The sequence below is a fragment of the Corapipo altera genome, unplaced genomic scaffold (assembly GCF_003945725.1).
Source record: "Corapipo altera isolate COAL_440 unplaced genomic scaffold, ASM394572v1 258, whole genome shotgun sequence".
Classification (NCBI taxonomy): domain Eukaryota; kingdom Metazoa; phylum Chordata; class Aves; order Passeriformes; family Pipridae; genus Corapipo; species Corapipo altera.
In genome coordinates, this window is record NW_020885098.1 from 1 (window position 1) to 16,108 (window position 16,108).

At 49.6% G+C, this 16,108-nt stretch overlaps 1 protein-coding gene across 5 annotated transcripts in view; it reads right to left on the reverse strand.

Annotated features, from left to right (window-relative positions):
* Window positions 1-236: 236 nt before the first annotated feature.
* ADAMTS3 (ADAM metallopeptidase with thrombospondin type 1 motif 3) overlaps window positions 237-16,108 on the reverse strand; it is an 85,190-nt gene continuing 69,318 nt past the window's right edge. For 4 of the 5 annotated variants that reach the window (XM_027669665.1, XM_027669668.1, XM_027669666.1 and 1 more), the window contains 17 exons: window positions 14,616-14,699; window positions 14,351-14,507; window positions 13,673-13,778; window positions 13,145-13,288; window positions 12,609-12,741; window positions 12,068-12,181; window positions 11,283-11,428; window positions 10,361-10,536; window positions 9,375-9,508; window positions 8,819-8,942; window positions 7,692-7,772; window positions 6,847-7,010; window positions 6,548-6,713; window positions 6,005-6,137; window positions 5,368-5,575; window positions 4,104-4,221; window positions 237-2,091 (listed from right to left, as the gene is read on the reverse strand). In XM_027669665.1, the coding sequence (XP_027525466.1) occupies window positions 1,541-2,091; window positions 4,104-4,221; window positions 5,368-5,575; window positions 6,005-6,137; window positions 6,548-6,713; window positions 6,847-7,010; window positions 7,692-7,772; window positions 8,819-8,942; window positions 9,375-9,508; window positions 10,361-10,536; window positions 11,283-11,428; window positions 12,068-12,181; window positions 12,609-12,741; window positions 13,145-13,288; window positions 13,673-13,778; window positions 14,351-14,507; window positions 14,616-14,699 (2,739 nt within the window). In that variant the 3' untranslated portion in view covers window positions 237-1,540. The remainder of the gene's footprint in view (window positions 2,092-4,103; window positions 4,222-5,367; window positions 5,576-6,004; window positions 6,138-6,547; window positions 6,714-6,846; window positions 7,011-7,691; window positions 7,773-8,818; window positions 8,943-9,374; window positions 9,509-10,360; window positions 10,537-11,282; window positions 11,429-12,067; window positions 12,182-12,608; window positions 12,742-13,144; window positions 13,289-13,672; window positions 13,779-14,350; window positions 14,508-14,615; window positions 14,700-16,108) is intronic. The other variant, XM_027669663.1, reaches the window with a different exon arrangement.

Here is a 16,108-nt window from a genome sequence, read left to right on the forward strand (position 1 = left end):
ATACACACACAGCATCAGGAGTGGACACCTGACAGACAGAGCAATGAGCTTGGAAGAAAGGAAATCCAAAGGTCCAAGGATTATCTGCACTGGGGGCTGGAAACCTCTGCTGAGCCATTGCCATTCTTCTTTCCTCTGAGGGACCCCACAGGGGCACCAGGATGTTGCCAGAATTGGATCTTCGGGGCCCCAATCACTTCACAGCATTAAATGGGTTGGTCCTGGGGATTCCTTACGGGGGGGCAGCAATTGCTCGGGAAACTTTAATAGCCCACTGAGAAATGAGAGGCCTGTGACAAAACCCTGTCATCTGTTTAAAGAATACAAATCAACCATTTCTCTACAGCAGTTTAGTAGCTTAAATTTCCATTCTGTCCCTACAACACAGCATCTAATTCCATCTCTGGATTTGATCTTGGCAAAAACAAGAGTCACCTGCCCTCAGTGTAAATATTTAGTACATAAAATACTGTCAAGAAATCCACTTTTTAATAAATATCTGTAGCTCTCACTCCCTATACAAGTCCTTTACAGCAATGGGCCGGAGGGAGCGTGGCCGATGGGGCTGAGACAAGGTGGGGATTGGCATAAATTAATGATTGCAGTCGGATGCGCCGTGCTTGGGGAGGTTTGGAGGTGAACCATGCTGGAAAGAAACATCTCTCAGGCCTTGAAATCCATGCTTCCTGTCAGGAAAAAAATCCTCTCTTTGAAGTCTCGGCGGCGCCTGTTCTGCCTCTGGGTGCTGGTTCAGCACGGACGTGGGGAGCAGCTGGGAACCCCTTTGGCCTGGGACCAGGACAGCGCTTGCAGTATCTACAGGGTTTCCGTATTTCAAAATCAAGCATCGCACTGATGATGCCCCAAACCCCCCAAGCCCCTTGTGCCAGCAGTTTATGTCCTATGCAAATGAAACCCCTCCTTTTATGCTAATGCTGCTTTAAACACCAGCCCCTTGGAATGTCCATGGAGCAGAACAACACAGGTAAACAGTTGTGTGACAGCACAAAACTCTTATGATAACCCTGATTTCCTGCCCTGTCCAGGATTTACTCAATGGCTGCAAAGGTGCTTGTGCAACATCCCTTTCCAGGGATAGATGAGCCAAACAAGTCCTGAGGGCTCCCTTGGTCCATGGCAAAGGTGTTTTGTCAAGTGTTGCTGTCTGGTCCCGCCTGCAGTGGGGTGTTTCCTCCAGGTGAGTGTTCGGAACCCAAAATCATGGGGGAGGGTGAGGTCAGGGCTGCCTTTGGGCCCAGACTGGACGGAGCCCTCAGCGACTCCTACTCCCTGCCAGGAATGTTATTTGGGTTTCCTCTGTGCATCCCAGCTGGGCAGGGAACACAGGGCAGGAGGATGCCGGAGCAACAGAAAGTGAACCAGCACTTCTTGTCCTTTGTATATCCAGGGGACGAGCTGTGCCCTGCAGTGTCCTGCCCGGGGCACATAGTGCACTCCAGGTATCCAGAGCTCAGGGAATTCCCCCCGGAGTGCCCAACAAAGCCCCGTTTCCATGGCTGTCCTCCAAAAGCCTTCCTGTTCATCGATCCACAGGGCCGGCCCTTGGAGGCCATCGCTTCCCAAGGTGCTCCTCGCTGTTCCCGGAGGTCCTGGCTGGTGCAGGAGCCCCTGCTGCCACGTTCTCCGCTGGCACTGGAGGCAGAGCCCTGCGAGGACCAAGGCTGCTACTGTTGGCAGGGGCCTGGTGCAGCAAAGCCAAGAGCCGGGAAGTCTTCCCAGCCGGAGGAGCTCTCCGGTGTGGAACACCGGTGCCTTTAGGCTCAGGGCTGGAGGGTGGGATGTGCCACTCAGCCTCCTCTGTCGCCGGAGGCGGCCGGCCCAGGGAACTGCTCCTGGGCAGGAGCTGAGCCCGGGGGGGCACCGCAGGGGTGGGCACTGGCGGAGCCCTCGGCAGGCTGCCCGGATCCAACGGTGTGTCCCTCTCGGTCCCGGCAGCTCCGGGAGGTGGGAAGGTGCTGCTGCGCTGCCCGCAGGATTCACAGCACAGCTTGTGGTAGCCAGGGATGGAGCAGTACCGGGCCAGCACTTCCATCTGGCAGAAGATGGATTTGTCTCCCAGGCAGGGCTCATCTGCAAAACAAACATCCTGGGGATGGGAACCCAACCATGGGCATTGGGATGCCCTGGTAGCACTCAGATGGGCACAGATAAAGGTCTGCCCATGGCTCCTCAGCCATGGATGGCTCTGAACAGGCACCCTGAGAAGCTTTGCCCTGGACAGACCCCACCAATACCCAAAAATACCCAAAAAAACCCACTGGCACTTGGAAATGTCGGCATGTTGTGTTTGCAAGGAACTCAGACAGCAATTCCCAGTGCCAAACCTCCTAGAGCTCCCACACACCAGCCAGGTACATCCTACCCACCCCAAATCCCTGCCCTTCCAGCCTGAAGACATCATCCAGCAGCAGCATTAAAGCCAAGGGAACCTTCACTCACAAAAATTAAATCCCAAGCAAGAGCTTTTGGAGATGCCTTAAAATAAAAGATTATTGTTGCATGAAGTTCTGTTTGGATGAAGTTTGGAGTTTTCCAGGGACCAGCTGGAACTGCAGAACTAATGGAAAATGTTACCAGATGGGTCAGACCTGAGGTGCCCTGAAAGCAGGCATGTGCATCCCTTTCCTTTGGGAAAAGAACTTCCAGAGGCCACTCCCGAGGCTCTGAAATGAAATCAGCCTCCTGCATGAAGTAATGTCCTCACCTGTGCACAGGTGCTGCCTCACCATGTGCCAGGAGTGTGTACAGCCACCACCTTCTCCTGATTTAAAATACCAACTACAGCCTGACATCGAGGGGGTGAAAATCAGCTGAATTCCAGGGAAGTCAGAACCAAGTTCCCCACAGGGACATCAGTGGGGCTTGGGGACGACGGTTATAATTATCGGATCCTATGGAATATAAACCTGTCCTTGTCCTGATCCCAATGAGCTTCCTTGAATCCTTTGCTGGTTCCTGACAAACCTGGCATTAAAGTCGCAGCTCTTCAGGGTAATATCCATGCTCCATGAGGCACTGTGAGGCTATTCCAGCAGGCATTCAGCATGGAATTCTGGGCTATAGGTGTAATTCCCCTAAAGTAGCAGAGCTGGTACTGAAACCCAAATCTTGGCACCACATAGAAAACAATGTTTTTCCTGCTGCTGCATCAGTGAAAACCCCTGGGCTGGGAAATTTTGGCAGTCAAATGTCAAATCGCAGCAACCAGCATCACCCCAAAACAACAAACCAAGTCCCAACCAATTCCTTTTGCCTTTCCATAGTGACAGTGACCCTTATTTGGTCCTGTTCTCCCACAGTTCATTTTGGGGTATCAGTTTACACTGGTTTAGATTCCATGACTCCGCCCACAGGGCAGAGATTTGCAGTTGTGCTTTTCTACTTCCAGCAGGTTCTGAAGCAAGTCATATACTCACATAATCCCTTTTTTTTTTACTTTTTAGGTGAATTCTGCACAACTCAGTCCCCCATTCCCTATCCTGGCCAGGCTGGTGCACAGCAGCTGGATCTGTTCTGGCAGAGAACACCCTGTACCTGCCAAGAGCTCTGGCTGTTTTTCCTACCAGCTCCTGATCAGTGTCAGGGCCACTGTGAGGGAGTTAAAATCCAGATAAACCCCAAATCCTACAGAGTGAATAATCCAAAGGAAGAAATGCATTGTTGTCCTAAAAAGCTTAAAAATCTGCTAAAAATTCTACGAGAACAGTATAATGGGATTCCCTGGAACCCTATTAATGCTCTTGGTACCATTTCTTCTGTATTTTTATTCCCTCAATTAGCAGCTTGTAGAACTTATCCTGGAATTTAGAGGTCGAGAAGGGTTTGCTTTGGATGGACTTTCACCTCTGGCCCAAATTTGTGCAAGCACAACTTGGGCTAATGCAGTTAAACCCTTTTTGTGCACATGTACAGGAGAGAGCCCAGTGTAGGGAAGCACCGACCGCCCAGAGCTGTGACATCCAGAATGTGCCAGACCGAACACAGGAAAAAAAATGGATTCTGTGCCTGACCCCACTCCCAGCACTGTGCTCTGCAGGCAGGAACTGCTCCCCCCACTGCAGCCCTTCCACCCATTTTCTTACCGTCACAGGGAGCAAGCTGGCAAACCCTCACGGACTCGGGCCGCTCCCCGTCGCACCGGTCCCCAGCACGGCACAGGACCTGCCGGCTCTCGGTCCCCTCCCCACAGGTCACTGAGCACTGCCAGACACAGAGGGGACAGCTTAGGACTGACCACACAGATGAACTGAGGTCTTCCCTCCAAAATAGTCATTGTACCTTACAGAGGAACTCAAGTTTTACCCGAAAATTTTCCCTACCTGTCCACTACTGATTACCTCACTTTTACCACAAAATGTTCATTCTCTGCCCTGGAGAGGCAGATTTTCCACGGATGTCCACTACTGATTACATCATTTTTACCTCAAATCATTTATTTTCTACCATGTCATTACCTCAATTTTAACCCTAAAAATTTCCCTACCTGTGCACTACTGATTGCCTTAGTTTACCTCACAGTAGTCATTCTGTATGCTATAGACTACCTCAAGTTTAATTCAAAAGTTATCCCTCCTACTGATTACTTCCTTTTTACCTCAAAATATTTGTTTTCTACACTGGAGATTACATCAAGTGTTTCCCCTCCCCAGAATTCCCTACCTGTCCGTGACTGATTGCCTCAGTTTACCTCAAAGTGTCCCTTCTCTCCCCTAGAGATCACCTCAGATTTTCCTGCCAAATTTTTTTCTCTCATTTTTACCTCAAAATATTCATTCTCTACTCTTAGATTATTTCAGGTTTTATCCCCCAAAATTTCCCTAACTCTCCACACCTGATTACTTCATTTTTACCTTAAAATATTTATTTTCTACCCTGGAGATTACCTCAAATTTGACCCCTCAAAATTTCCTGACCTGTTCAATACTGATTGCTCAAGCTTACCTCAAGATGTTCAGCCTCTCCCTAGGGATTGTCTCAGATTTTAGCCCCAAAAGTTTTCCTACCTGTGCAGTACTGATTGCCTCAGTTTACCTCAAAATGTTCCTTCTCTGCACTACAGACTACCTCAAGTGCACTCTAAAATAATTTTCCCTCCCGGTCCCCTACTGATTACCTCATTTTTACCTCAAAATGTTCATTCTCTGCCCTACAGATTATTTCAAGTTTTACCCCCAGAAATTTCCCTCCCTTTTCACAACTGACTGCCTCAGTTTACCTCAGTGTGTTCATTCTCTCCCCTAGAGATTACTGAGCACTGCCAGACACTGAGGGGCAGTTCAGGACATTCCGTGTCACAGCACTGTGCACAGTGCAGTGTCCCAGCCAGCCCCTGGCACCACTGCCCACCTGGGACCAAGGTCCAGCTTTCCAAGGCGCAGGACACGGTGCCCGGTTGCAGGACCGGCGGCTCTCAGGGCGATCCCCGCTGCAGAACTTGGCATGGACGGAGCGGTTGGTGCCGTCAGGAAGAGGCTGGATGCAGCGCACCGTGCGTAGCTGGTAACCAGAATTCCCACAGGTTTTGGTGCAGTGTTCCCACTCATCTGCTGCCCAGCTAAAAGGAAAATGGAGTCAGATACCATCATACCTGTTGTCTGGCTGTGTCTGCCCCATCCCTGGAAGTGTCCAAAGCCAGGTTGGATGGGGCTTGGAGCAACCTGGTCTAGTGGAAGGTGTCCCTGCCAGTGGTAGGGGAGTGGAATGAGATGAGCTTTAAGGTCCTTTCCAACCCAAACCATTCCAAGGTTTTATGATATAAATGTATATATATGTGTGTGTATATATATATTTAAAATATACTAAAACCAGCCAGTCAGATCAGTACCCATTCTTACACAGGTAGAAATTCCCCTACATATTTCCTCCAGGAAATATATCCTCCTACATATATCCTCCAGGCTGGAAAGCCGTTAGCATCCCACCAGATTCATCCCACCCAACGTGGCTGGAGCAATCCCTGCTCTCTGTGCCTGGCTGCACTCACAGGGGCTCCGTGCACTCCTGCAGGTTGCACATCCTACGGATGGGCTTTGGCTTTTTGCTGCCTTCACAGAAGCTGCGATGAACCATCTTGTTGTCGCTCTTCCTGCGGCACCCGTATTTGGTGTACTGGAACCCTGGGAAACGTGTCAGAGAAATCAGGAAAACCACATCCTTGTCAGAATGTTTGGTTAAACAGGAGTTTCCTGGCCTGTTAAATGGGTTTACAAGACAATATATTTTGGGGTTTGCATTGCCTATTCTTTGCCTAAGAGCCATGGACACACCATGAATACAGGGAACGCTCAGGAGCATCAGTGTCTGAGTCTGGACTTCCAGAGTGGCTTTGGGGGCTGAATTTAAACATCTAAAAAGGCCTTTTCCTTCCTAAGCTGGAAATGTGACACTTGGGAACAATCAGGCACTTCAGGTAGTTAACAGCTTGTGCTGCTGTTAAAAAAGGAAGGCCAAGAATCCTAAATCATTCCCTTCCCCCAGTTTTTTCTGTAATTTGTCCCTTGTTACAGGTGCCCCATCCCTTGCTCACCTCCACCACAGGGTTTGGAGCACTGGGACCAGCTCTTCAAGGCCCACTCAAAGGTGTCCGTGTCCTCCCGCAGCACGTTGTTGCTGTGGATGGTCGGCACCGAATCCTCGTGGATGATGTATTTGTAAGTCAGGCTGGATCTGGTGTCGTTCTCCCGAGGAATGATCTACAAATAACCAGACATAAGCCCAGAGCTGTTACTGACTGCTCTGCAAAGCAAAGACACTGAGGTCTGAACGATCCTTAAGGTCATTTCAGACCCCAAGTCCTGTGTTCCCAGGGCTCGACGTGCCACCCACCAGCACCACCACGGCGTCGTGCAGAGGCCCGTCCGTGTGCAGCGTTTCGATGTCGTCCTCGATGCTGTATTCCCACTGCACGCCCAGGTCGATGAAGGATCGGGATCTGGCCTCCTCCCCTTTCCCGTTCAGGATATAGTGTCCTGTAGCCTGGTTCTTGATTGCTGGGAGGAGTGAGAGCAGAGCTTGTTGTGCCTCCTCCACAGCAACTGGGGTGGCACGGGGAGGGGTATTTCCATCAAGTTGTGAAAATACCAGATTTTCATCCCATTTTAATTTCCTCTACGCACACAGGTGTGTCCCAGATGCTAAAATCCATAAGCAAAGAACTGAGGAATTGGAGCCTGGGTTTGGGTTCCTGCAGCACACCTCAGCAGCCAGGCACAGTGGGGATTACTATGATGATGATTAGGAACCAATTCATTAGCAATCTGAATCACAGAATGGTTTTGATTGAAAGAGACTTTAAGGATTATCCCATTCCAACACCCATTTAAATATGGACTCCCATTCTTTTCTTCCATACAACTTCTTCCAATACATCATAATAATAATTAAAGATACTGAATTTGATTCATCCCAGCAGTGCCCATTTCCATGTGACAATCTTTGGTTAGTAAACATGCAAACCCCGGTCAGTTTAATATTTTGGAGGATTTAAATGAGCACTCGGTGCTTGTTTGCTGAAGTGTGAGACTGCAGAAGTCAGCCCTGACCATGCCATCTGGAAAGCCCACATTTACCCAACCCCTTCTCTGGGTTCTCTCATCCCTCGGGTTCTCCATCAAGAGTGCCCTGTGCTTCTCCTCGGGGCTCTAATCAAACCTGAGCAGAGAAACACTTACCAAGGAAGTGAGGAGAGGCCTCGTCTTCTTGGATAAACACATGTCGAGCCCCAGGAGGGATATCAAACATCTTAAGGTACCCTTTGGCACGTGCAGGGTCAGTGGAGGCAGCAGGGATGGAAAGAGAAAGGAACAGCCATGGTCAGGAGCGCAGGGCACGGCCCAGCTCTGCTTGCAGGAGAGGGATCCACCAGCAACCGAAGAGCAGGGCTGGGAGACACGGAGCCAATCGGTTTGGAACGTGTGGGACAAGCCCTCCCTGGGCTCTTCTCTTCCAGGGAGAGAAGAGACACCAGTTACAGAACAATTTGCCACTTCCCAGCTAGGATCAGTTTAATATTTACAGCCATGCTGCTACAGGCTGGATCTATCCACAGCTCAGGTAAAAAGATGTTCCCTGTGTTCCTCGGCACATGAGGGCATAAACACAAATATTCCTCATAATTTTCCCAAATTATTCCTCAGCCAGGCTGTTGGGTTAGAAGCCCTTGCACTGACCCAGTGTGTTTTCTGCCTCCTTTGTCCCAGACAGGGGAACACTGTGAGCTCCTCTGGGCAAGGGAAGGGATCCTCTGCTCTTCCCTTAAACAGAATGCTTGGAATTAATGCCCTGGGAGACCAGTCCAGTCATTCCAGTGATTGGGGGTCACTTTACCAGCATAAAATATAATTTACATTGTGGTCAAATGCATTTACAGCACATCTGGACACATCTGGACACATCTGGTCAAGGTGACCAGTCCGTGTAAGTCGGACCAGTGACAATCTGTAGGGGAATTTTAAGTTGCATACTTGCAGATTTCATTTTCCAGAAACTCAGACTCTTTTTGGCACTTCTTGCTTAAATGTTTCCCTGTTGGAAGAGGTAAATTAGTCTTTTTAATGACCAGATTGCTAAAGTTAGGGAAAAGCAACCAGCATTCCCTGAACACCTCCACCACTTCCATATCCACCCGTAGTCAGGGGCTGATGGGCAGTAGTCTGCCCTGAATGGGATCAAGGGGTGGTGTTAAGCCCATTACTGTCAAAGTTTGAAGGACTCTGGCATTATCCCATGTCCATGAGTGTGACACAGAGCCCAGAGTCCCCAGGAACTCCAGCCAGCTGCAGGCAGATGTTATTCCTACCGAGCTTTTTGGGGGTGCGAGTGAAGGTCCCCTTCACGGTCCGGCAGTGGGAGTCATCCCCGCCGCAGACCCCGCACTGATCCTCGGCCTTGCTGGAGCCAATTTCCTTGTCACAGCCCACTTTCTGCAGAAAAAAGGGAAAGACTGGATATTAGGAGGGAATTCTTCCCTGTGAGGGAGGTGAGGCTCTGGTACAGGTTGCCCAGAGAAGCTGTGGCTGCCCCATCCCTGGAAGTGTCCAAGGCCAGGTTGGATGGGGCTTGGAGTAACCTGGGCTAGTGGAAGGTGTCCCTGCCCACAGCAGGGGGTGGCACTGGATGGCTTTAAGGTCCCTTCCAACCCAAATCAGTCTAGGATTCCATAATACGAAACAATCAGTGGAAGAGAAGTGGAGCATTTCCATGGGACTGGTCTGTGCTGTTCTCCAATTTAATTTAAATCTCCAAGAATTATGAGGAACGTGATGCTGCAAATATGGAATTTAGAGACATCTGCAAAGTGTCTCCCTGCCCTTGACCTGTTCCCATTGGTTGTCCCTGGGGCAGCTGCCACTCACCACACATTCCCCACGGACACAGATGCTGTAGGGATCCTTGTAGGAACAGCGAGTCCCATCATGCACTGGCTGCTTCATGTGAGCCACATCCCCGGTTTCCCTGGACTGGCAGTACAGGTGACATCTCTTGGGAGCTGTGGAGCCAGGGAAGAGAAGGAACTGCATGGATGGACAGTGATCCAGGTGTGCTCCCGAAAAATATCCCGCTGACAGAGCGAGCAGTGAGAAAGGACAGGCAGGTTTGGGAATGGGGACGGGGGCAGAGCAGTGGGACAGGGTGGTTTGGGGAGGAACAGCTGGGGAATTTGGGGGGGATGGGGAAGTTTGGGTGGGATGGGGAGGTCTGGGGAGGAAACACGGGGATTTAGGGTAAAACTCGTGGTCAATTTTAGATATAAATGGGCAATTCTGGAGTCATAAACGTGAATTTTAGGGATAAACTGGGGGATTTGGGGGTAAAACTGGGGATTTGGGAGTAAAATTGGGGAGTAAAATTGGAAATTAGGACAAACTTTATGATTTTGGACATAATTCTGCAATTTTGGGGCAAAAAGGTCAATTTTGGGAATAAAGGGGCATTTTGGGGGGAAATGGGAGATTTAAAAGTAAAAAGGGTAAATCTGGGTTAGAGGGAAATTGGAGGTTAAAATCAGGGATTTAGGGCAAATCTTGTGATTTTTAGACATAACTGAAGAACTTAGGGTCAAAAGTGTCAATTTTAGGGATAAACGGGCAATTTTGCATGGGAAATAAGTAATTTAGGTTAAAAATTGGAAATCTGGGTCAGAGCAGGGAATTTAGGGGTTGAAATCTGGGCTTTAGGGCCAAACTGGTGATTTTCAGATAAAACAAACAAAGGGGGTAGGGGGGAAAAAACAACTAATTTGCTTTTCTGGGAGTTTTGGGCCTGTCCCTGCGATATCCAGGCCAAGGGGAATGGCTTCAAACCCTTTCAAGTGGCACTAAAGGCTCAGAGCAGGACGCACGGTCGGGGTGCTCGTAGGGCAGCCAGTGGTGCCGGCTGCCCCGGAACTCCAGGTGGGAATTGCGCTGCTGGCACTGCTGTGCCCTGAAGTCCTCAAAGTGCTTCGGACACTCCTCGGTGCTGCACAGCTGGAACTCAAAATTGACTCCGGCGCAGTCATCACCTCCGTTGATGGGCCTGTGTGGAGAAAACATTCCAGAGATTCTCATTAGGGAGAAATTCTTCATTGTGAGGGGAGTAAGGCTCTGTTTAGGTGAAATTTAACCTATGGAGCCCTCATCTTTCAGAAAATCAGATTTATTTTCAGGTAATTTAAGCCTGGCTCCTGATATAACTTTTCAGGTTAAAATTGTAGCCTTTCCCATAGTTCCTTCAAGAGTAAAACTCTATATCCATTTATCCAGGCCCCACAGTTCCAGTGGGGTTCTGAGCACCCTGGGGGGCTTGGTACTCTTTCTGACAATTTCCAGGGTGACCAATACATATTATTTACATCTCCCTCTGCATGATGTGTGCACCCATTTCTATTACATTCTAAGGCTTGCTTCCCATTTAATTCTTTACAGAGCCCAAAACCCCTAGAAATATGTCACATGAAAAAAAATAAAGAAAACTCCATGTACTCTTAATACAGCTCTGGTGTATAGTTAATAATAATTAATGCTCTACTGTATTTTAAAAAAAAAGTATATAATTATATCTAGTGGAAGGTGTCCCTGTCTAGGGCAGGTTTGGAATTGGATGGGCCTGAAGGGACCTTCCAACCCAAACCATTACATGATTCTATGATTCTGTGAAATTCTTTGATTCCACAAAAATGATCCAATTTCCAGGGTCTTGAACAGAATCTCCACCCGAACCCTAATTACCATTTCAAATGGCCCCTCCCTGGACCCCCAGGAGGGTGCAACCCCCAGACCTACATTGGGTTGTTGCACTGGCGTGTGCGGAAGCGAACCCCAGTTCCACAGGTCCGGGAGCAGGAGCCAAACTTGGTCCAGGGTCCCCAGTGTCCATCCTGCTTCAGCTGGTTGGTGTTCTTCCACATGCAGTGACCTTTGTAGCACCACTGAGGGAATTGGGGCAGGAAACAGGTGAGAACAGACAAAAAACCCAAATCAAACACATCATCAAGTACAGGAACATTTTGCTGCTGCTGCCTGGGGCACACTCAGATGGTAGAAGTGACTCTCTGATACCCCAAAATACACAGAATTTGCTAAAAAAACAGGTATTTGAGAATAATTTTATAACTAAAAATGGATTGGCAGCAGGACACCCACTAATGGAGATATTAAAGAGAAAAATCAAGTGCTACTCCTCAGCCTACACAAACATTTGCCACACGGGGTCTGGACCACAAGCTTTGAGCAGCCACCCCACAGGAATGGCATCATCTGCATCCTTGGATTCCTAAAGACACTTGATGGACACTTTGCAGGGAAGAACCCAAAAAACATAACAAAAAGGTCACAGAATGGGTTACACCTCCATTGGGGTTTCTATGCCCAAGACGTGTGACAGCAGACCTCGTACAGCTCACGGAATATCCTAGTGGGAAAGCACAGCCCCCTCTTTTCCCATCCTCTCGCTCAACCCAAGAGAGGCTGAGCAATTCCCTCTGTTTCTCTCTGTGCCCTTCACCTCAGATGAACAACACTATTAGTTTTTTCCCCCAAGCCAAACACGGTGCAAAGCCCAGACTCACTTTTCCAGGGGCACATTCCGTGCCGTCGAGGGGAGGTCCTTTCTTGGTCTTGCAGAAATAGGGGTTGTCTGGGTGGCTGCACCACAGCTGCTTGCATGGATCAAAGGTTCGGAACTGAAACCCACAAGAGGCAGAAGATGAAATGCAGAACCTGAGGTTACTTAGAGTTTTTGGGATAAGGATCCAACCCACTCCGTCAATCCATCTCACACACACCGGTGAGTCCCGTATCTTCAGGGCAGTGCTTATTCCCTCCATCCCCCAGCCCTGAGCCAGTGACGAGAAAGGAGACAGCCAGAAGCGGGAGGAAACCGAGCAGTTTTTTCCTTTTCTTCCTCGGGATCACTCCCACTAGTCTGTGCCACGTGGACTGTGCTGCCACCTACTTGCCCATTATCCCACAGGACTGGGTTTCCCCCATAAATACCCCTCTGCTCTTCACAGCTCTGTTTAAATACTCCATTAACTGCCCCCCAATGATTATTATTCAGCTATGACACACTGCAGCTCCCCAGTCAGGTCAGACCCCCCTGGGACGTACCGCTGTGCACATCCTGTAGCCCACACCGAAGTCGAAGCGGCACTGCTCGTCCATGGAATAGTTGATGCCTGGCAGCTCAGGAAGCTTGGGCCAGTCGTGCTCAAAAGGGTCGTCGAGCAGACAGTCATAAGAGCTGTGGGAAGAGACACAGAAAAAAACCAGCATGAGCAAATGTATACTCCTAATTCCTGCCCCATCCTGGGAAGTGTCCACGGCCACGTTGGAAGGGGCTTGGAGCAACCTGGTCTAGTGGAAGGTGTCCCTACCCATGGCAGGGGTTTGAAAACACATGAGCTTTAAGGTCCCTTCCAACCCAAATCATTCTGGGATTCTGTGACAATCAGAGGCCTATTCCAAATCCCACTGGAGTCAGAGGGGTCTTTCCACTGCCTTTCCATCCCCAGCAGATGGGCCGTGGGACAGCCCCCAACAAGCACACAGCGTTCATGGGTTAGAGCCTTTCTAACACAGATTTGAAGGGAAAAAGGGCCTGAAAAAACAGGGATCAGAGCCTGGATGCACTGGGGAGGCCTTACTGGATGTATCTCCTGAGCTCCTGGCCGCTGCAGCGGGACCAGTGGTAGCGGTGGAAGGCAGCCTGCACCAAGGGGGCCATGACACTGCCCATCGCCGTCTCGTCCCCACATCTGTTCCCTTGCCCGTCGTGCTCCATGCCCAGCCTGGAACAAAGAATACCTCTCAGAGCCACTAGGACACAACTGTAAGGAAACAGCTCTCCAAGAGGTGCCAAGTCTGACTCACCAGCACAGGCAGCTGGGGAGGAGACAGCAGTGAAGGACGCACAGTCAGCTCCTGTCTCTGCTGGGCCTCCCAGGTGCCTTCCTGACCTTTCCCTCACCCCAGAGAAAACAAGTTCCCCCTCTCTCTCCCCTTCCTTTCTTCCACCACTTGTCTCTTCATTGCCTCAACCACTGCTACATTCCCAGGGGATGGAAATAAAACCAGGACAGCTTCCATAGAGCCATTAAACCCAACCCCCCTGGAGCAAGCAGGAGGTGCAGCACCACGTTTTGGTGTGATCTGATTGCAAAAGTTACACTTACACGTGCCCAGTCTCATGAGCAACAACAAAGGCTGACGAAAACCCGTCCTCGTGGTTGAGGGTGCAGCTCCGGACCGGGTGGCACATGCCTGTCACAGGAGCGTATCCTATGGAGAGACACCAGGTCTGAGTCTTGTGCCCAGGATGTGGATTTTAAATGAGACCCCCCAATAAACTTCTTTCTCCTCAGGAAAAAAGCTAAAATTGCTCTGAGTCCAGGGCAGCCTGCCCAGCTCCTCAGCCTGACCAGTGCCTGCCCTGATACAACCCACACCTGGGGAATCCTGCCCGTTAGCATTAGTTCCCTGAGTCCCAAAGATGGATGCAGGTGTCAAAGTGGCTGGGATGTCTATAAACAGAAATCTGCAGTGAAGGATGCAATAATATAAAGGGAAGTGGAACACCAAGTATATCGAATGTTCCCAGTGATCTCTGCACACATAGGAGCTTGGAGAGAGTAAAGAGGTGTTTATTTACAACTCCCAAGTAAAAAAATTAAACCTACAGTTGGATATAAAGGGCAAGGACTCATGACAAGATCTCCTTGCTTTTGAACAAGTCTGTGGAACAAACAGCAGGAAGTGCTAACAATGCAATTCCCAATTTTTCCTCTTTTCTGGCAGACGCCAGCCAAGAAACACCGAGCCCAGAGAGCTCTGCTCCAGGTCAGTTGCATTACCTTGCATACCAGCGGGCCCAAAATCTTGCCTGGTTAAGAAGATGGCATGGTCGTGGTGCTCGGCGTGGCCAGGGTCCGCCTTCTGCTGCTGATAGGCCCAGCGGCACACGTTCTCCAGGCTGCGCGAGGGGTTCCCCCTTTCAATCAGGCTGATGGACTGAAGGAGCAACACCTTAGAGCCAGCAGCTCCACCCACAGGCAGGGAATCCACACAGAAGGTGGATTTTCTGCCCAGGAGCTGAAGGTGGAGAGCCGGTTCACTGACCTTTGCGTACCCCAACATGATCATTCGGACCAGCACGACATTGATGTGAACGCCCAGGGACTCGTCGTGGTAAATCTCATTCACCTGAGGGGAAAAGAGGGAAAATTAAAAAGAAAACAACCCACCGATGACACCAAAGGAACTTCCAAGGCCACGGAGTAGTTATTTCAAGTGCTTGTTCCACTACAGTCCTCTCAGAGGAGGATTCAAGTCTCAGATCATTTCCACGCATTGAGGAGTGTAGACTCACTTCCCATCACCACATACCCCCTCATATGGAACTCTGGGAAGCACATGTCAAGGTTCCCTTTTAAGTTTCATGGATCAGAGCCCAAAGAAAGGGGACTTGACGTTCAAACGCTGCAAATCACAGAATCCCAGACTGCTTTGGGTTGGAAGAGACCTTAAAGCTCATCCTGTTCCACCTCCCTGCCACGGGCAGGGACACCTTCCACTAGAGCAGGTTGCTCCAAGTCCCGTCCAACCCAGCCTGGAACGTTTCCAGTGCTTCTTGTTTTGAAGTATAGTTTTTTTAGAAAGCAATTAATGCTGCTGCCCTACTTTTTCAAGATCAATTAGAATTCTGTGGTCACTTCTGTACTAGAAAGAGGCCTTGTGGAAGGGAAGTTAGAAAAACAGAATTATGCAGATGGACCAAAAATTGTCCTTCTTTGAGGCCCTTCCCTGTGTCTGGGAAGGTGAGAAATATCCTGGCACCAGAGTGTGAAACATCTGCAGATCCTCAATGAAGCTCCTCATCCCCCTAAAAACAAAATAAATATTATGCTGTGGGCAACTGGTGAGAAATAAACACTCCTGTTCAGAGGCCGGTGGGTTTGAGCAGGAGTTAGAAGGGTTTCTATTTTCCAGTCTGGCTAAACAGAACTTCCCTCTTCCCCTCAGGGAAAAAGGTCACTGGGAGGTTTCCAGACTGTGGACATGAGGATTTGAGCCTATGGTTTAAACATGGAATCCCTGGGGCTGAGAGCAGTGTCAGCAGGACAGTGGGACAGGGAATGAGCACAGAGCTGTGAAGCAATTATTCCAAAGGTCGGTTATTCCTCTCCTATTTCCTTCCCTTCATGCAGAAGCATCACTCCCACAAAGGGCTGGGCCAGGAAAAACATTCACAACTTCCCCTGTGCCAAGAGACAACCAGGGAGTTTCCCAGAGACAGGAGTGACTTCCCTGGAGACAAAAAGGACCCTGGAATTGACCTAAGTTTTCAAGTCTTCAAGATTTCCCCATAACCCCCTTTTATCCCATCCTCTGGATGGCTTTGGGCAGCAAGGTGTCAGCTCACCCTGGCTCTGGCCCCACAGCTACTCCCAGCAGATGGAGCCTCAGGCATGTAAAATACATGGAAGTGGTTTGGGACATGGATCAGCCCTGCTGCTCACAGAGTTATAAAGGTTTTAAAACTAGAAAGACAGTATTCTGCAATTATATGTAATGGAGCTTTATTGTTGATGTACCATGGGGTATGTGGGGAA